The sequence below is a fragment of the Stegodyphus dumicola genome, chromosome 1 (assembly GCF_044657685.1).
Source record: "Stegodyphus dumicola isolate Sdum_Otavi_A_Nest chromosome 1, ASM4465768v1".
Lineage (NCBI taxonomy): Eukaryota > Metazoa > Arthropoda > Arachnida > Araneae > Eresidae > Stegodyphus > Stegodyphus dumicola.
The window spans coordinates 125,658,530-125,680,951 of NC_140768.1; the positions used below are offsets into that span (position 1 = coordinate 125,658,530).

The 22,422-nt window shown below is 35.6% G+C and overlaps 1 protein-coding gene and 1 non-coding gene across 2 annotated transcripts in view; one reads left to right on the forward strand and one right to left on the reverse strand.

Moving 5' to 3' along the window:
* Positions 1 to 22,422, forward strand: part of LOC118187644 (acetylcholine receptor subunit alpha-like 1) — a 181,874-nt gene that overhangs the window by 25,300 nt on the left and 134,152 nt on the right. The window contains exon 2 of the mRNA XM_085820152.1: positions 10,831 to 10,875. Within this exon, the coding sequence (XP_085676278.1) occupies positions 10,831 to 10,875 (45 nt within the window). The remainder of the gene's footprint in view (positions 1 to 10,830; positions 10,876 to 22,422) is intronic.
* Positions 19,053 to 19,126, reverse strand: TRNAA-GGC (transfer RNA alanine (anticodon GGC)). Its single transcript has one exon. It is a non-coding gene; the product is annotated as a tRNA-Ala (tRNA).

Genomic DNA, 22,422 nt, shown 5'->3' on the forward strand with positions numbered 1-22,422 from the left:
GCAACCAGCAACCGAGTAAAACTTCTAAGGTAAGCGGCCTGCTTCGACTAACTCCTTCCTCTCTCTCGCTTGGCAAAAAGCCACAACTTAAGTACTTGGCATTCGCCAGACAAATTTTGCATAAATAAGTTAACGCTTTTAATTCTGGCCGGAAGTAGAAAATCAGAAGTGATAGTAAAGATTTAAAATAAAATAAACGTTAGTAAAACTTAAGATCCTTACATACTTCCCGCCAGAGTTAATTCGTTTGAAACTGAGGTCTAAAACGACCTTGTTGAAAACTTTTAGCTCTAGAATCTAACGCGAGGCCAACCTTTTACAAACATTTTTCGCTAGAAACTAGAAATTTAAAAAAAAAATTGTTTTTACAATAGCAGCTCCATGGACACCCAATTTTTTCATCTGTACTGCATCTAAACAGGAGCTTTTATTCAAATCTGGTTCCTTCCAGAGATCTGGAAGAAAAACTAGTTTAATGAAATGTTACACAATGAAATGGCAAGTAACATGCATATTTATATTTCTCTTAACATTCTTATTTCATTCATGACTATTTTAATTATCTCTCCCCGCGCTCTCTGACATGTGTTGCAAAAGAGCACCAAACATGAATGTGTTTATGTATACGTGTTCAACACTGCCTCCTACAATCAAAACACTAACGTGTAAAAATTCAACATAACCAGACCTCGTAACACACCCTATCTTCAACTCTAAACCCTGAGGTACTATTCTGAAAGTGGCTAACTCTGAAGTGTAGCGTCAGAGAGCCTAACTACATTCATTCAACCTTAACACATATTCACCATAATTTGGTCTTTTTACAGTCACACGAATAAAAAAAATTTTTTGGCATTACTTTCACTTTTACCATATCACAGTATTTCTGAACATTTAAAATAACAGTTCACATTGTATATAAGAACATATTAACATGCCGTTAATTTTACGCATTTGAAAACATACATTAGTAGTACATTGTTAACTTCTATTCTTTTACAAGCAAGTGCCAATTCTTCTATATTGAAATACTACATTTCAAAAAGTCTTTCAGACTAAAACTTCTTTCTTGCCAGAATGTTTTTAAATAAAATTTATACAATAACTTTTACAATATTTAAGTATTTACACATTCCTATTATACATCAACTTTAGTTTTACGCGCGAGTAATTGAAAAACATAATACCAAAATCGGTAACAACTCATTTCTCGCCTTTTTGGCGATAAAGGTAGACCTCACATGAGGTAAAACTTCTTGCAATCTGCCACTTGCAGTAAGAATGAAAGATTAACTTAAGTTTGCAAAGTAACATATAATTTTACTTATCTTTGTGATATTCGGACATTCTTTTCTGAGCCCAGTCCTGGAAGATAGCGCAGATTCTCGTTTGATTTATCCTCCTTCTTGTGCGGGCTCGCCCTTCAGTGTCTTCCTTTGAAGCTTTCATTTTCCTCCAGTTCGGTCACCCTTTAATACCTTCTTTTTCGCCTCTGCCTGTGGTCCTGGCCATTTGATGGCAGCTAATCTTGGCGGAACCGGGACACTTCTTTCTCGTTCCTGCTTGGAACTCGTTGCTGGCCGTTCAAATTTTCCTTGTATCTTTTCCTCGGCCGCTAGTGGCCCTTCCGCAGTTCGGCGACATTTGCTGCGGAGAGTCCTGTCCGATGAGTCGATCTTCCGTTTGGAAGCCGGGTTATAGTTGCCGTTATTTCTCCTGGCTTTCTTTGTATTCGTCGAACTTCTCCCTTCTTCATTCTGGGGGTGTTCGTGAGCTCTCTTTTCTGGACGGTGGAACGGCTTCTTTTTCTTGTTACCTTCAATTTTCCAACGGGGAAACTTTCTTTTCAATTGCTCCTGACTCCTAATAGCTTGTCCTTGTGCTTGACGTTGTTCCACCTCTGGAGCTTGTGCCTGCCGTGTCTGCCGTACCGGACTCTGCAAAAGATCTTTGAAAATTTGCATTTTATTACGATCATAGTAGGGTTTTATTTGATCAATGTTTGCGGAGCACGTTTCACCATTTCTGGCTTTTAACACCACTACAGCGTGAGTTATTTTTTCTATGACATATGGTCCTTCAAATCGTGGAAAAAATTTGGCAGTTTTGTCTTCTGGTGCTGAAGAAAGTGAATGCTTAATTTTTAACACTTCATCCCCTACTTTATAAGTTACTCCCCGTCGTTTCATATCATAATAAAGCTTCTGTTTTCTCTGTGCTACTTCAGTTTTCTTTTTTGCTTCTTTAATTAATTTTTCTATATCACCCGTTTTAAATTCTGGGGCTCTTTGTTGCACATAAAATAATTTATCTAAAAGCGTTATAATCTTTCTGCCTAAAAATAACTCAGCAGGAGTTTTGCCCGTTGTATCATGTTTTGCGGTCCTAAGGGCGAAAGCAAATTCATTGACATAGTTATCCCAGCTTTTATGAAAATTTTTAACATAACTACGGATAATTTTCACTATATTTCTATTGATCCGTTCCGCTATATTTGATTGCGGCCGATACGGGACCATTTTTAAATGACGTATGCCCAGTTTTTGGCACATGTCTTCAAATACATTACTTACAAATTGAGGACCATTATCCGATATAACTTTTAGGGGCGCCCCGTATTTTAAAATATATTTATTTAAAATAGAATCAGTAACTAATTTCGCGGAGGCTCGTTTTAAGGGAACAATTTCGGTCCACTTACTAAAATGATCAACCATAACAAGGAGATAGCGACTTTTATTTAACTGACTTTTTGAGAAAGGGCCCAATAAATCGATGCCAATTATTTCATGTGGAAATTCGGATTTAATACTATTTAGAAACCCGGCCGGGCGGAAATTAATATAATTAACTGCTTGACATGTTGGCCAGGACTGGACATACGCCCTTGTTAACTTTTGCAGTTCAGGAAAGTAGACTGCCTCGCGTACGCGTTGTATAGTTTTTCAAATACCAGCATGAGAAGCTAAAGGGCTGTCATGCAACTCCTGCAGGATATTTAATCTAAGAGTAGCTGGGATAACAGGTCGAAATTCGTTGTTGGAATTCGTAGTTTTTGTATAAAATAATAGACCATCAATTAGTTCGTAATGGGCCGCCCTATTTCTTATCGCCACAATATCTTGGTGGCTAAAATTTTCAGGATCCTTTAAATACTCATAAATGCTTCCAAACTCAGGATCCTTACCCAGTTCGGTTATTACAGTTTTTCTCGGGAATTTATTGTACATGATGTGAGCATTGCCACCTTTACAGTATTACCTTCTTCATCTATTTTAATTCTGGATAGGGCATCTGCTACGATATTTTCCTTTCCGGGGGTATGCTTGATTACCAGATTATATTCTTGTAGCTTGAGTGCCCATCTTATTAACCTTGGGGGTACGTTTTTCCCGGAGTACAATCTAGTTACCGCTCCATGATCAGAGTACACTGTTATTGGCGCCTTTCCAAAATAGACTCGGAACTTTTGCACTGCTAACAGAACTGCAAGTGCCTCTCTCTCGGTCGCGGAATAGTTTCTTTGTGTTTGATTTAAAGTTCGGTTAATAAATGCCACGGGCTGCTGATTTTGTGAAAGTACCGCTCCTACCGCATAATCCGAAGCATCCGCTGAAATTTCTAAATTCTCATCCTTTTCAGGAAATTTCAACACAGGGGCTTGCTTTAATGCTTGCTTTAATTTTTCGAACGCACTATTGGTTTCGCCCGTCCACGAGAATCTTGCCTTTTTTCTTTTTAATTTTAACAATGGTTCAGCAATAGCTGCAAAATCTTTTATAAAGGACCTATAATATGAACAAAGTCCTAGAAAAGAAGAGAGCTTCTTCGCCGTGTTTGGAGTCGGATACTTTTGTGCAGCAATTATTTTTGATTCGTCTGTCTCGATTCCTTTCTGAGATATTTTGTAACCTAAATATTTTAATTCAGGGGCTGCAAATTTGTACTTTTCGACATTAACTTTTAGACCGGCCTCGTTTAATAAAGAAAACACCTGTCTTAAATCCTGTACATGTTGGTCGAGATTATCACTAGTAATAATGATATCGTCTAAATAGATAAATGTGGACTTTCCAAGAACAGGCCTTAACACAATGTCCATACATCGCTGAAATGTTGCCGGTGCCCCTGAAAGGCCAAACGGCATACGCAGAAATGCATAAGTGCCAGACTTGGTTATAAAAGCAGTCTTAGGCACGTCCTCAGGCCTAAGCCCTATTTGTAAATAACCAGTCGTTAAGTCTAAAGTCGTCATATATTTGGTCGATGTTATGTTCCTTAGAATTTCTTCAATAATAGGTAACGGATATACCGGATATTTAGTTATGGAGTTTAATTTACGGTAGTCAATCGCGAATCGCCACCTTTTTGCATGTGTCAATGGATAGTCATTATTTTTCTTACATAAAACCACCGGGCTAGCATAACTACTTGAGATGGGCGTTATGATCTTTTTATGTAGCATATCGGTGATATGCCATTCTATAATTTTTTCCTTATTCTTATCATACCGGTATGCTTTGTGGCGAACTGGCAATGAATCTCCGGTGTCAATACTATGGTTAGTAACCTGAGTAAATCCTGGAATATCGCTAAATAACGAAGCAAATTCACTTACCACTTGTCGGATTCTTCGTTGGTCTTCATTAGGCAGGTGGTCAAGGTTTAACATCGGCGGTTCAGCCTTTTCTTCTCGAACTGGTTTCATCGTCAGCTTAAGGGACGCTTCATTAAAATCAGCGTTGCTTGTGCCTCTGAAAGAAAATCTATTCTTAAGATAATATGTGCTTGCAGATTCTTTACTATGAAAAACATAACCTTCACTTGTTCGTCCTTGATACGGATGTATAGCGGTAATTTACCTATGCACTTACATCTTTGTCCTTGCGCCGCTAACACTTTCGTATTATCCGAATTATATATGCGATATTTACGAAAATACTTCCTAAAAAAATCTTCTGCCACACAGGAACACTGCGCGCCTGTATCCAGGAGTGCGGTGGCTGGGATATTATTCACCAACACTTCAATCTTCGGAAGAGTCAAATTTTTCACCATCACTGTATTTAAATTGAAGGAAGAGGGATTTTCTTGGCCTTCGGATTTCCGCACCCTCCCGTCAGCAGAAATCCGTTTTAGTTTAAATCATTTTTCATTTCCATGCTTTCCTTCTTTTGGTACTGGCCTTGAGACTTTTTTCCTGGATTGCTATTGAACTGTCTCCGGCTGTTTTTGAATGCTCGGGTTTCCTTGCCCACTGATTCGCTTGGCTTCCGTAGCCGTGTGCTTGACTTTGCTGTGGTCTTGGCGCACCAAATTGGTTTCGTTGTTGATATTGGCGTCTTCTTTCAATGTCCGCCGTTCTTCTACTTTCAAACTGGATTCCTAGCTCAAATAACTTTTCCAGTGTAGTCGGATTTCTTAATTCAATAAAGTCTTGCACTTGGGGAAGTAACCCAGGCAAAATCACTTGAATTATCTCTGGATCCGGACGGTTTCCATACAAGAGTTTGAAGACGTGAATTTTTCTTAAAATAAAGCTTGAGAGATTTTCGATTCTTTGCTGATATATGCTGAAAAGTTCCGTTTCTAATTTCGCACGTTCCCTTACGAGAGGGAAGGCTTTTACTAGGGCAGTCTTGAAATTCTCGTAAGTATAGGTGGGACTTCCTGCTTTACCCAAGAGACTTCTGCCTATACATTTGAACCAGTTAAGCGCTTGGCCCCTCAAAGCGCTGGTAGCTAAGGTAACTTTTTGAAACTCGTGCACGGGGTAGAGCATGAAGTGGTCATCCAATTTTTCCAAAAAACTGGTTACCGGTGAGTTTCCATTAAATGTTGCTTCCGGTTTCATCGAAGCGCGCATGGTCTGGACGATGTAACCAAATCCTTCCAGGGCGGCAGCTGGCATTTCTGGATTCTGAGCCGCTTCTGAAGGCAGCACAGGTTCTTCTTGAAATTCGGCCATGGTTATTCTTCTTCGTTGGGCGCCACTATCAGGTTCATTGTTCCGTCTTACTTTCTTTGGGAACATGCACAGACCTGACTCGGAACAGGGAGCTTACTAAAGCTATGTTCAATAACTGTGGGAAGTAGACAAGATACACAAGAAGGGTATACAAAACCCTTTATTTTTCACTCTTTACAATAATTTCCGTACTTCGGAATACAGAGACCAACTACTTGTGGTCTGAACGTAAGAATATAAAAATATAACTAAACTCTAACTTAAATTTGGAATAATAAACGTGGAAGATTGGCCTTATGTTAACAGGAAGCCGTATGTAGTACAGAGAACTGTTAACACTACAATACGTTTAAAATTATCAAGAGGATTAAACCTCTGGCTTGGAAGGCAACCAGCAACCGTGTAAAACTTCTAAGGCAAGCGGCCTGCTTCGAGTAACTACTTCCTTTCTCTCGCTTTTCAAAAAGCCACAACTTAAGTACTTGGCATTCGCCAGACAAATTTTGCATAAATAAGTTAACGCTTTTAATTCTGTCCGAAGTAGAAAATAAGAAGTGATAGTAAAGATTTAAAATAAAATAAACGTTAGTAAAACTTAAGATCCTTACATATTTTATTTTCCTATGGTTATGAGTATGATGATACGCCACCTGATTGAAAATCAGAGGTGAACTACAGTGTTTCCAAAAGTGATGGGACACTTGTGCTTTACGAAAGGAAACTGTAGTAAAATAAATTAAAAAAACATGTAAAAATCTTTTGTGGGTGTGTTTCATACTTAAATTTAGTAACAATTATTACGTAACATACATTTTCTCAAAATATTAAAATATTAATTTAATAAAAATACAATTGTTTAGAAAGAAGCAAAAAATGGCTCACATAAGTGTTGGGACACTTACTTTCCCATCAAATATTTATTCAAAAATTTTACTTTTTAAAATGTTTTAATATTTTGTTGGATTTCTTCTACTTTTAAAACGTGGTTTAATCTTCTTGTGATGGATTCGACTAATGTTTTTGTGATTTCTGGAGTGATTTTACCCCATTCTTCTTGAAGCAGTGATTTTAATTGTTGTTTTGAAGAAATGGTGTGTTTGCGAATTCTTGATTCCAATTCTTGCCAAATATTCTCTATGGGATTTAAGTCTGGAGATTGTAGTGGTGTTTTTATTATTTCAGGACAGTTATACAGCAGCCAGAGTCTAACGTTCAAAGCAATATGCTTGGGGTCATTGTCCTGGTAGAATTTAAAATCGTTATGAAGGGTCAATTTTCGTGCTGAAGATTTCAAATTTTGATTTAAAATGTCAATATACTAGTACTGATCCATTATACTGTCAATAAAAACAAGATTACCAACTCCAGCGAACGACATACACCCCCATACGATAACTCCTTCTCCACCATGTTTTACTGTTGGCACCAAGTTCTGTTTGCGAAATTCTTTCCTGGGTTTTCTCTACACCAAGATTCTACCGTCAGAACCAAATATATTAAATTTACTCTCATCAGCAAATATAACGTCATTCCAGTAATCAGAGTTCTTATTTATGTTGGATTTTGCGAAAGCCAGTCTGAATTTTTTATTCTTTTCACTTACGAAGAATTTTTTCCTGGCTGCTCTACCGTGATATCCAGCAGATCGAATTACTCTTCTAATAGTCTCAGAATTAACAATTACTCCATATAATGCTTGTAAATCAGCAGCAACTTTAGGAGCACTCATTCTTGGATTTTTTTTAATATTTTGAACAATAATTCGCTTTATTCCATTGGATAGCTTTGATGGTCGGCCAGGTCTTCTTTTATCCTGAATCATATGATTCTTTTTATATATTTTAATGATATTGAAAACTGTTGAATGACTCATGTTAACTGTTTCAGCAGTTTCTCTAATAGATTTTTCACGTTCAATATGCAAATTAATAACTAATTTTCGAATTTCAGGCAAAGTTTCTTTTCGTTTAGCATTCATGGCTGCACAGAGCTAAAAAACACAAAAATTCCTAAACAAACTGGAGAGAAAGACTGCAGACGATTTTATAAATTATTGCTAATTGCTTTTGAGTAAAAATAAAAACCCAAAAAAATATTTTAATTGTAGTACGTAGTAGTATCTAATGGTGTCCCATCACTTATGTGAACCATTTTTTGCTCCGTTCTAAACAATTGTATTTTTATTAAATTATTATTTTAATATTTTGAGAAAATGTATGTTATGTAATAATTGTTACTAAATTTAAGTATGAAACACACCCACAAAAAATTTTACATGTTTTTTAAATTAATTTTATTACAGTTTCCTTTTGTAAAGCACAAGTGTCCCATCACTTTTGTGAGACACTGTATGTTGATCCTGTTATAGTGCCAACATAACATTTAGCTGACATATAAATTTAGCTGACAGTAAGTTTAGAGAATAACACTTTAGCATATATTTAGACGGAGACACGTGACAATGCTTTAGGAAAATTGACCGCATTTGTCTGAAAAAAGACCTGCACAGTAAGAATTTGTTGCATTCTCTAGAACTAATTTATTTTTTGTCTTTTTTTAATGCTAGACATGATATGAAAATAAAATTAAGCAAGGGAAAACCCGAGGTTTGCTAGATTTTTAATAAAACTCTGTTGCTTCGAAGAGCGTTCTGGCAAAAGGCAATTTAAAAAACAATAAGAAGAAATTTTTTTGCAACAGTGAAAGAAGCGAAGCGGTTTTACATGGTATGCAGTGGGTAGACATTTACTTTGTCTTCTGCAAATACTCTAATAATTATCATATCTATTTTTATCGTATTATGCATGCAAATTTATGAATCTTTATTTAATGCAACCTGTGATATCCAAATAAATCAACGATTTACTCTCAATGCGCGTAGAAAGAACAAAGAAAATGGAGTCTATCCTCCGTGTCAAAGTAGACTACACAATTGCAAAGTTTAATTTACAACGGGGAGAAAGCACCTTTCGTCGTGGTACCAGCACCTTTATGATGTCTTCTGATATTCAAATTTCCCCCGAATTCCCGATGTTCCTTACTATTCTGCTTTACGCAGTTTTCACGGAAGCGATGCACACCTGCTAGAGTTAAATGATGCTATGAAATCGAAATCGTCTGTCTCGAGCTTCTAAGTTAGCCGTTCGGAAAGAAAAAGACTCTCTTTTCCTTTCCGGTCTTGGCTTTTTTCTATTTTATTTTATTTACCTTCCTTGGAACGAACGAGTTTATCGTCTGTTTCGTGGATGGAATTTACAACCTTTCGAGTAGGAAGGAGAAAAGAGGATGTTGTTCCATAAATAATAGAACGTGCAGGCATGGAGAAAGGAATACTTGTTATTGTTCTTCTTGACTAATGAATGTTTTCCATCGTGCAGAATTCGATGATAGTTCTAAGGACACAATTGCATTTTAATTGCTGAAATTCATTTGAAATTCTTTAACTAAAACAATCAATATTTAATCATATAAGTTGTTCCTAATCTGCACAATTTTAATTTACGTCAAGTTATTGTTTTTGATCGTATTTACTTACTGCCAAGTTATTCTGTTCAATTGATGCCAAAGTATTAATTAAAAAATATCTTAAATGTTTCGGTTTTTAATAGTCTCCCAAAACGTTTGTTAAGGTTTCTTTACGCCCTCTCTGAGCTCGTTGTACTCACTCCTCTTAACGTTTCTTGGTGTATTTTAAGCTTTATTATTAAGCATCTTTCTCTATGCATTTACGGCACACACACACACTTCAGCATAAAAATCAAAATTTTTTCAAAAGCTGCATACGCTTAGATTTCTCGGTCCAGTGTTAAGTATTGGCATACATTTTTATATTTCTTTCAGTCTTCTCTCATGTCATGATATCAATCTTCAGTTTTTTAGTAACATGGCTAACAAAACCTTTTTTTGTCTTTTTATTATTAAATTGTTATGTGTTAACTTCATCTATTATATATCATGTTCTTCGCACTTATGCCACATAAAATTCAATTTGACGGCAAAATCTCAAAATATTTTAAAACGGCATATCTTTAGAATGCTCAATAGAGTGTTCGAGGTTTCTGGCAAATACATATTTTTGCATTCGCTATATTATTTCTTTAAACATTAGCCGCCTAAATTAGTCATGTAAAATTAATATCATTACACACAGTTACATTAAAATCATTACATACAGTAAGAAAAACAAAAATAATTACATACAGTTAGAAAAACAAACTGTATGTAATGATTTTAATGGACCCAGCTAGTGTAATTTCATAAAAATATTGAATATTTCTAATCAGACATCTCACGATTTTAATACATTTATATTTAATTCAATCACATTAAAAAGTAGAAATTCATATTCTTAAGGACCGTGTTTATTGCTTTTAACCGTTTAGTGTTGTTACTTAGTAATTTTCTAGGTTAAATTTAAAAATATCTTAGGCTTTACTCAATGGAAACACTGCGGCATGTAGAGGAAAAAAGTATTTTATTTTCGACGGGGAAATTATAAAGATTTACTTTTTCTATTATTTTGCGATATTACCTGTTGAACTGAATTATTATTATTTTTTTTTGGTATTATTTTAGTTAAAATAGGAGCAGGCTGTGTATTTAGGGAGGAATAGTTTAATTTTGTTCAAAAATAAGGTGCATTATTTTATGCCTCATGTGAATTAAAAAATAATAATTTCCTTGTTTCAGTTAAACTAGAAGTAGGCTCTGTTATTAGGAAAAAATAATAATTAGTTTAATTTTATTAAAGAATATGTGCTTCACTTGAAAAAGTCCTTGTGATAATTTTCAGTATATATAATATAATAAAAATTTTTCCATTTCTTTCAAATATATTCTTTTTATTTTTCTTTTCTTTCTAGAACTTGAAAAACCAGATCATGACGACCAACGTTTGGGTCAATCAGGTAAGAATACTTTCTAATATTTTGCACTCCTTTTAAAATTTATAACTATCATCCCGTCTAAGGATAAAGCTATAATAAGCTTAGTTTCAGATAAGTTCTAGAAAAAAAACACTGGGGTGGGGGAAAATTTATGATCCTTGACTAATAAAACATTTCCCATTGAACATTCTCTTTGTTCGAAAGATAATGATATTTACTTGTATTTATCATCAGAGCATAACTTATTCTTTTTAGTCCAAAGGGGCAATTTGCCGAGAAGAACTATTAACTTCGTTTTGGCATTTTGCGTTGATTTACTACAAGCGTTGTTTCATTTTTCAAATTGTTGCCACCAAATATTATCGCCCTGTATTATATTCAAAAAATTAAAAAATGAATAATCTGCCTAAATATATGTATGTTTCTCGCATTATGATAAAATAATGGTTGAAAAAAACTGGATGTTCTTATGCACTGAGTGTTAAAATTATGTTAAATTTACTTTTATTTAATTTTATTATTTATAATTATTTTTCAGTGTAATTTCAAGTGTTTATCGTTTGTAACTTTGTGATTCTGAATCTGGCAACTAAAGTGTGTATTTTAATGTTTTGAATTTAATGAGAGTTGTCTTCATATTCGTGGTTAGATGTTTTATAATATAAGCTTTGCAATTATCAATGTTACAAAGAATAAAGAGAGTACTATGTTAAAACTTTGTACGTTATTTGAGTTTTGAGTTCTAGGAATATCGATTTATAAGTGAGTTTTGAATTCGGTAAATGGCATCTGGCGTCCGTAAGCAGGACATCGACTGCGATTTGAGTAAGTTACAATTATTAAGATATTTATATTTTCGTGATGGAGAAATTAAAAGGTACTCAACAGTATAGAAGACTATTTATGACTGCTTACAATGACTTTCATAAAAGTGAAACTGAGTTATCTATGGAAGATAAAATTTCGAAACTAAAAGTTATTGTAGAGAAAGCGAAATTAATGGCGGCGTGCGAATATGAATTTAGAGAACTTTTGTTTGCGTCCCAAAAGAATGAGGAAGATATCGAAGAGATAATCGATATATCAGAGAGCTATATTGACAAGTGGAGAGTTTTAGAGAACAAATTAAAGGATCTCATTAATGAAAAAAGTCAACATGCTGCTGCATCTACTGTTCCTGTAGTTGTAAGTACTCTACCTAATAATTTATTACATTACCCTACAATTAATTTACCCACTTTTGATAGGGATATCAAGAATTGGCTGTGTTTTGAAGGACAATTTCAGGAAATCGATAAAGATTCAAACCTTGATAATCATGATAAATATGCATATTTAGCTCAAGCTATGCAGAAGGGTTCATCCGCTGATGAGCTAATTAAAAGTTTTCCTTCTGACGGTGAAAACTAACATGAGGCAGTGAAACAGTTACGGTTACGCTATGGGAGAGAGGAGTTACTCATCGAAGTTTACGTTCGAGATCTGTTATCTATTGTGTTCTTAAAACATAAGTCACAAAAGTCTTCACTTCGAAAATTGTACGATCAGTTGGAAACGAAACTAAGAGCTTTAGAGACTTTGGGAGTTACCAAAGACAAATATGCTGCAATGATTTACCCTCTTGTTGAATCAGCTCTTCCGGATGAAACTTTAAAAGCATGAAACGTACTAAGCCAAACCCTATTTCTGATAAAAAGAACGCGTAGGGAGGCTTATTATCAGTAACTTGCAAAAATCTTTGCCATTGTTCGAAATATCTCTAATCGGTAGATATCTTGGACATTGCTAGATTGGTGGATGATTTACAGTAACATTTCTATGATGAACCAAATTTGTTAGACCTACGTCAGAAGATGTGCGGGAGATAACTCCTTGAAATTCTTGAATGACACGTTCGGCAGCACTCCCCACCTCATTGCTTAATTGCGGATACTGCAGTAAGTCCAATGTTGAATACAAGCTGCAACCACTTCACCTTTTCTAATGACTTTCTCATTATCATTTACATTGGCAACTCTCACGGTCCTCGATAAGTCGACGAGTGCCGAGGCTACTATAGTACTCCTTTCAGCTTACAGTTCTTAGAATATTCCAATACACCATACCAGAAATTTCTGTTTTCGCCTATGGATCCAGAAAATAAAAATTCTTTTCTTGCTAGTACTGTGATATCGTGATATCGTCTTAAGCTATGATTTGGTGGGCAAAACTTATTCCTTCATCACGAATAGGGCTATGTCCCTAGAGGCAGGATGCAGTCCATTATTTTAAAGTCCAAGGTAAAATTGTATTTAATTAAAAAGTTTAATCCAAGTATGCAAATATAATATTTGCCACATATGCCGTGTGATGGTAGGCAGTGGTACGTCCCAACGTGATGTTAATCTTTAACATTGCGTCAATTCCAATTTCATCACCGGACATAGTATGGAGCGTAACACAGCCGCGTTCAGATGAGCTTACATTCCAGTCGCTAAGACAGATCATTTATGATTATGATAGCATTGGCCATATTTTAGGGAACTCCATTTATATGGAACTCTCCTGATGAGGAGTCCATTACTGCGCCACTCATTGCAGAAATATGAAGCGCTTTAAAATGGAAATTCTTCGTATATAGCAACCATCGCCTCTCGAGATGGCCATTAATTAGTTTCTTTGCTCTGTGTAGAGAGCGACCGTGCCTCGATATGTTCCGCAGTTCCTTTGTGCGCGGCCTTCATTACCCGCAGTTCCAACATTATAGGGTTGGTTTCTCGTCACTCCCATTCTACCCCAATTCACTGACTTGTCTAGTTACGAGTTGTTTGTTGGATTTCCTCGAATTTCATTGATTACACTAAAGCGATTCTTTAACGGGCATCCTCGTTTCGCAGGGTTTTGTGTGTCTCAGGATCCCGGATACCATAGATAAGTACTGCATGGGTAAGATTTCTCTTGTTTTTGTTGAGTCGTACGAACAGGCGAGATGAGACAGCCTTTCAGCATCCGTGGCAAGCTCCTAGAGTGTGGGCGAGATTCTAGGGGAAGCCTGTAATAATCTTTTAAACACTTCTGGCCAAATCACAGTTCCAACGTGCTGGATAGATCTTCGAAATATAGCCTCTAGTTTTTGGGAAGACTGAAAGATATCCGGTGCTTCTGCTCTCAGATAAGCGACAAAATGTCAAGCCTTAGCTTGGGAATCTCCTCCATTTGTGTTCGCCACTGTAGAGAATTGTGTCCTGACATTTGCCAGAAGATCTTTCCATCATACGTGGATAGATTTAGGAAGGGACGAGAAGACATGGGCAGGAATTTAGAACAGTCAAAATTATGTCCAGCTGTCACTATGGTTTTCGTTAGCTGTGAATTTCCTTTCCAATAGCAGCTGAAACTCTGTCACCGATTTGTTGTTCTACAGCAAAATCTTCTTTCGATTTGTTGTTCGACAGCAGGAACTCTTTTCTCAATTTCTCCAACTTTATTTTCAACCATGTCTCTTCTGCCTTCTATCAACTTGAATTTGTTTCCTATTATGGTATTATTTTCTCTTTTCATTTCCTCTTCACCTGCTTGAATCTTTTATTGGCCTACTTTTATCTCTTCTTTGTCAGCTTTCATCACTCCTTTAACTGACATTAAGACCCCTTCCGTGATTTCTCGGAACGTTGCAAAGGCTGTCACAAGTCGCCTTATTTGCTCATCCATCGCTCTCTGTCACCGATATTCAAACCAAGCTCAGGCAAAACTGTTACCTGCATATGGGTTCGTAATAGACCGAATGTACACAGAACTGATGATAACTTGATAACATTTATCTTTGCAAAACAAACACATTACAGTTATGAAATGTTTCACGAAAGTAAACTTACAGCTGTTTTAAGCATGGCCGAGCATAATCAGTAAACTTACAGCTGTTTTAAGCATGACAGAGCACAATCAGTAATTACCACTTCAGACTGCTAAGAACATTAAACAGAAGGCATTATAGAAAACCTCAATGCGTAAGCTCTCATAGTGGTCTGACCTAAATTCCGAGCTCAGCTCTGGACTAAATTGAAAATTCATGCGTTCCCCAGTCTTATATTGTTTCCTATCAGCCACTTCGAAATTTCCAGTACCTCCAGTTTCTCGAAATTGCTGGAAAGCATACGCTGTTACATAGAAATACAGAAAGCGAACCAAAATTTCGTCAAGTTTGGCAACTTTCGGCGATTTCCTGACAAATTTAGCGACTCATCGCCAGCTTGGCCCTGCCTCGCCATTTTGACCCAACAACCATTTATCTCTAGCTTATGTTTCCGCGGAGCCTCACGCTCTTGAGGCTTTCATGTTGCATTACACAAGAGGTACTAAAATTTTACATAGAATTTAACTAAAATTATTTACATATATCCAAAATTTGTATTAAATTAATAGCTTTTGCTTACTTTTTAATAGTATTAAAGTAATTATTATTAGTGTATAACTTATTGTAAATAGTGTAGCTAGTACTTATAAGTAAATTATTTTAACTAGAGTAGTTATTACTAGTATATAAACTGTTAATATAATATAGAATTAATATAAGTACGAGGTTAAGTTGAAAAATAAGTTTTCCCTGTCGACTGTGGTCAGAGTTGTGTATGAAAGTCAAAAAATAGAATGAGACATTAAAGATATGACATACCTTTATTTTTCCACATAGGTACCAAGTACATTGAGACATTTCTCATATCGTTTGATAAGCTTCAAAAAGCCCTCCAGAAAAAAATCAGGGCTTTGCATATGGAAGAAGCGTTGAACGGCTTGTTGCACTTCAGTATTGCTTCCAAAGCGCCTTCCCCCGAGATTTTTCTTCAAAGCCGGAAACAGATGGAAGTCGCTTGGTGCGAGAGCAGGACTGTATGGCGGATGGTGTAGGTGCTCCCAACCAAGAGTTACAATATGGTTTTGCATTGCCGTGGCCGAATGTGGTCTGGCATTGTCATCCAACAGCAGAACACTAGATGTGAGAAGGCAAGCCCGCTTTTTCCGAATCGCTTCTTTCAATTTCGATAGGGTATCACAGTAGCGCGCAGCATTGATGGTTCCAACCTCCAAAAAGTCCAGCAACAAATCTCCTTGGGCGTCCCAGAAAACTGTGAAGAGGACTTTACCTTGCAGAGGGAGTTGTCTTGAACTTCTTTCGGACAGGTGATGACGGATGTTTCCACTCCATAGATGCGGCCTTCGATTCTGGCGTGAAATGGTGGGCCCACGTTTCATCCCCCTTCACAATCCGAAACAGAAAGTCATTACCATCTTCATGGTAACGCACGAGATGTTCCAGGCTGACCCCCATGCGTTGTTCCTTGTGTGTCGAGGTCAAATGTCGGGGCACCCATTGTGCTGACACTTTTCTGTATCGAAGAATGTCGTGGATGATGTTTTGAGCTCGCTCATGTGAGATTCCAAGTTCTTCCGCTATTTCATCGATGGTGATACGCCGGTTCGCTCTAATCATGTCATCCACCTTCCTGACATTTGCATCTGTAGTGGCCGTGCAGCTCTCGGTATGTCCTCCACTTGCTGACGTCCATCACTGAATGTGCGACACCATCTCCGCACCATTTGCTTCGACATCACACCTGGCCCATAGACTTCCACGAGGCGGTTATGAATTTCTGTTCCTGATACTCCACGTACCCATTCATAGCGGATAACCGCTCTCACTTCCTCCTTTGATCACGAATTCAAAACGCACCTTCTCTCCATACCTACTGAGGTTCAATGAGAGGCTGGTCTCCGCTTTGCGCAGGCACTGCAACAGCGCCATCTGCTTGATCTGCAGCGACCTTTACCCAATGGTGTATCGGTGACTTGCACGTTTTCCTGCTGCGTCGCCTTTCGTCCATAGCCGTTCAACGCTTCTTCCATATGCAAAGCGTGAATTTTTCTTGGAGGACTTTTTGAAGCTTATCAAGCGATATGACAAATGTCTCAACGTACTCGTACGAGAATAAAATAAAGGTATGTCATATCTTTAATGTCTCATTCTATTTTTTGACTTTCATACACAACTCTGACCACAGTCGACAGGGGAAACTTATTTTTCAACTTACCCTCGTATTTAATTAATAGTATAAGCGTTTAATTTATTATAATTGATGTAATTAGTGTATAAGCTATAAATATATGCACAAAAATAAAGTATTTAACTTTTATTGTAATATAAGCGTTTATCGTATTACAACTAACTTACTAGTGCGTAAATTTGTAACATAATGTGTAATTATTGCTAGTTATATTAATAATATAGAAAAAAAAATTATTCTTTAACGTGTTATAAATTATTACAATTGGTGTGCAAAATATTGATATGAATCATGATTAATATGAGTGTTTAAAGTATTACAAGAAGCGCATAAACTATTAATGTAATGCATACTTAAAATAGGTGTCTAACTAAAACTGTAATATGATTTTTTTTAGCTTAACTGTATAATAACTTGTGTAAGTAATTTTAATGCATAAACTATCACTATACTGCACAATTAACAAGCATTAATGCAATGCACAATTTACTTGCATTAATGTAATGCTTAATTAACAAGTAGAGTTATTAACAAGTATACCTTATAGTAGTATTAAATTCTTAGTACATTGGCACTAAACTGTCTGTATGTTTGCATGTATGTATGCATGTAGTAAGTTCTTCGCACTGTAGAAAAACGGCGGCACCTACAACCACAAAATCTGAAGCTCCATCCGAACCTGTGCACTTCAAAACCGGGCTTCGGAATTATTTTAAAACAATTATTTCATATTTTGTACGAATTTAATAAAATTTTGATTAATTTAAATTTATTTTGATTACGGCAAAGCTTCGAGAGTTATCTGCCTAAAGGGACAGATGCCTTCGTGGAGGACTTTCTAAAGGAAACTGGCTCATATACACGTTACACATGGAGAAAACCACAAAAACGCCCATGCAGGTAGCCCGTTCGCGAGATTCGAACCTCAGACTGAACTACCAGTGTTCAGAGAATTTACCACTCGGCCGCTGGTGGGCAATTTGATTAACAAAATGATTTCAAATCGAGTAATGGCAACACTGCTCAAAAAAAGACATTTCTATTTCCAGTCGGTCATACTGTTGTCAATCGGCAAAGTACAAAACATTTATGTTTCATTTTTAATCAACAATCTCAACAATTTGTCACTGCCCGAAGTGAAATGCTTTTACTTTCCTCACAGCAACGTGTTGTCAGTTGGCAAAGCATAAGATATTTAACTGGAAAGCAATAGACGCAGCTCTTGAATATTTTCCCCACTTTTTATTCTGATCGATTTCAATAAAACGCATTTAAATCACGAAATGTCTAATTACAAATGATTAATGTTTTTTTTTTTTTTTTTTTCTTTTTTTTTTTTAGTCCAAAGGGATTTGAATCCCGTTCGTTTTGGCATTTTGCGTCGGACTCATAAATGTCGGTTCACTTTTCAAACTGTTGCCACAAAATGTTAGAGTCCTGCATTATATTTGAAGAAATTAAATAATGAAAAATCTGCATAAATGTATGTATATTTCTCGTATTGTGATAAAACAACGGTACATAGAGTCATCGAATTTTGAATAACGTAATCCTCCAACGAATATGAGCATGTGGAAGACCAAATTTGAAATTTGTTTTATGATCGATTTCCTATTTTTTAAAACTTTGACGAATTTTTGATTAACAAACTCAAGGATTTCAAAGCGAGCAATGGCAACGTTGTGCAGAAAAAACATTTTTATCTCCAGCGCGTGAGTCTCTGTATCGGAAATTCTAAAGATATGCTCGTTTTAAAACTATTTTGCGATATTGCTGTTGCACTGGGTCTTATGGTTTAAGTGCGAGGAACATGATATTTAATAAAGAAAGGTAACACACAAAATGTTAAAAAACGCCCCTTTGAACGTAATTTAAAATCTGAAACATTTCAGATTTTTTTTTTTTTTTTTTTTTAAATTGTAGTTGGACTTATCAGTACACATTATATACATTCTGTATTTTCTATGGTAACTATTTTAGGCGGCTGGTATTTTAAAAACATAACATGGCGAATACAAATAAATAAATAACAAGAAAGAAAATCTGAAAAGCTTTCAAATTTTTACATTACGACTAAAAGGCCGTTTTTTAACATTTTGTGGGTTACCTTGTAGAGACATTAGGATTTTTTGGAAGCAGGCAAGATGAAACATTAGCAACCGCCTTCGCCGGGAATCGAACCACGGACCTCTGGAATGCCGATCCAGCGTGCAGAACCACTACACCATGAAGGCACGCTAGGAAAGTGCGAGAAATACCTTATATACTCCCCTTTTCAAAGGGCGAGTGGCGTTTTTAGGGGACCCACTCGCCAAATCCTGGGTGTGGAGAAATCTCATCCAACACCTTTTAGTTCGGGCGCTACTGTAGAGACATTATGTATTTTTGGAAGTAGGAGAGATGAGAAATATGCAACAGACTTCGCTGGGAATCGAACCACGGATCTCTGGAATACCGGCCCATTGTGCAGAACCACTACAGCACGAAGGCACGTAGGAAGGTTGGAGAAATAACCTTATAATTGGTTATATAATAATAACCTTATAATTGAAGGTTGGAGAATAACCTTATATTGACCTTATAACCTTTATTTATTAAATATCCTGTTCTTCGTACTCAAAACGCATAAAATTCAATTCAACAGCAATATCCCTAAATATTTAAAAACAGCATATGTTTAGAACTTCTATACGCATCTGGCGTACTGGAGATAAAAGTGTCTTTTTCCTTACAGTGTTGCCATTACTCGCTTTGAAATAGTTGAGTTTGTTAATTCAAAATTTACAAAATTTTAAATAGATAGTCAAACAAATTCGATATTCAAAATTCGGGCTTCCGAGTGCCCGAATTTTGAATATCGAATTCAGTCGGAAGACTACGTTATTCAAACGTTGATGACTCTAAATGCCGTTGTTTTTTCACCGAGAAACATTCATGCATTCGTGCTGATTATACATTATTTAGTTTATTTAAATATAATACATGGCAATAATATTTGGTGGCAACAGTTTGAAAAGTTACTCGATGCAAAATGCCGTTTTGAAATTAATAGCCCTTCTTTGCTGACGTCCTTTGGGTTAACAAAATAAAGTTAATAAAAAAAGTCAAAAAAAGTTGTGTAAGTCATTTTACTAAGAAAAGTGGAGAAAAGACAGAAAACCTAAATTAATCAGGAATTCTAAAAATATCCTGCTTTTAAATTTTTTGTGATACATTCATTGAATTTTATTTCAACTGCATGAGAAAAAGCTATGCTTAATAATAAATGTGTTAATAATACGTTTACTAATGTACTAATGTATTTAATGAGAAGTTAAAAGAAAAACAATTTTTGTGAGTGTAAAAGCTGATTGGTAAACTGGGAGCTCAAAGAGAACATAAAAATAAACCTTAACTAATTCCCTGGTGGAATATTGAAATCTGAAGCCTTTCGGACTTTTTAATATTTCTTTTATTTTTATTTATTTATTCCTTTACTTTCTCCTTTATTAAAGATTTTTCGAAAGCCATATGGTACGTAACTGACACAAAACCCTTTTTACGTTGTTAACGCTATATTTTGTTTTATAAAATTAAACTTGTAAATGCGAAAATGTGAACATTTTCGTCATTTAAAACATTTTTGTAGCTGGAAGTATATGTCTTCGATGAATTATGTCAATATTTCCTGAACTGTTACACAGTTATTAAAAGTTAATCGTTAAACACTAGTTCACATTAACTTAATTATGAAAGAATTGTTCAAGTTAATAAAGATTTCTTACATTAGTACTAGAACAGCATTTTCTTCCATTCCTCCCTAATAGTTAACGAACATATACGAAGACTTAATGACGAACAATGGTTTAGAGCAGGGGTCGCCAAACTTTTTTGATCATCGCCCCTATATAATTTTTCGAAATCTCCATAGACCCCCACAAAGGTAATTTTCAGGTAATTAAAATAAAACTATATATTAGTCTAAATATTTAATAAATCAGAAACAGTAAGTAAAGTAGCCACAGATTTTTTACTTCTTAATGAGATGAGTGTGCCTGGTGTTTCTTGGCAAGGTTCGCTATATTGGGTTCGAAATTAGTCAATTTTAACCGTAAATCCCCTCGAAGCTCCACATTTAATTTATTTCTGTTTTTAGTTAAAATTGAATTAACGTGACTGAAACCGGCTTTAACCATATACGAACTTAAAAACGCCAGCATAAATGGCTGAGCCATTTCGTAAAGTTTCACATATTTTTGCTTTATATTTATATTAGTCCAAAATTTATGTATTGTCAAATTTTTAATAAGCGATTTTGCTTCAAGATCGGACAATAGTTCAGCAAGCTCATCTTGTATGTTGATGTCGACGTTATCAATTTGCGCCGAAAATGGCGCAATAAGCCAATCAGGGATGTCGATGTTTTCCAAATCAACAAAGCGCAGTTTAAAATCGTCGCTTAATTTTTGAAGATGATTTGTATATATTTCCAAGTCTTCTTCTTTTATTTTTAATTGTTGCAGATTTGAAAAATACTTATAATCCTTACGTAGCAATGAAGATCTAAATAAATTTAATTTTACTTGAAAGCCTAACAGTATTGTCCGAGCTTGGATAATTGTTACATCTTTTCCTTGCAGTTTTGTTTGAACGTCATTAAATTTTCCAAATAAGTCTGCTAAATAAAAAATATGGTTCTTATTGTTTTGGATTCATTGCTTAGAACAGGATTTAGTTCATTCAGAAATTCTGTCGTGGAGTCAAATAAATTGACGAGCCGTTGCAAGCATACACCTCTAGACAACCATCTAACCTCGGTGTGCAGAAGTAATTGGTTAAATAACTCATTGTTTTCCTCACAAAGTTTGGCAAATAATCTTGATTTAAGAGGTTGAGCTTTAATTTGGTTAATAGATTAATACAAAACTGTAAAGCTTCATGTAACTCTGAACTCAGATATTTTGCTACTAAGTTGTGTCTATGCAACACACAATGAATAGTACGAATACCGGGCACTTTTTCTTTGAGGCATGTAGCAAAACCTCGGTAACGCATTACCATAGAAGATGCGCCATCTGTGGCTACTGCTATTATATTTTCAAGCGGAATGTCATATTTATTTAAATATTCTTGTAAACATCTAAAAATTGTCACTCCCTTCCCATCGGTTTCAAGATATTTAGCAAATAAAAATTCATCAATGACTTCTTTAATTTTACTGAAATATCTAACATACGCCATAAGAATAGCAGAAACGCTAAAAACAGATTCATCAAGTTGTATAGAGAACTTGCAATTTTTTAGCTCCAAAACTACTGTGTTTTCTATTTCTTCGGCCATTTCGTCAATACGCCGTTTTACAGAATTTGCACTTAATGGCAAAGACTTTAAAACATTAGTAGAGTCTTTTTTCATCACATTATCAATGACGTCTTAAATTGCAGGTACTACAATTTCTTCTGCGATTGTGTGGGGTTTTCCCCTCTTTGCTATATTAAGCGAAATCTTGTACGAAGCAATTAATCCTCCTTCATTTTCAGTTTCAGTAGAC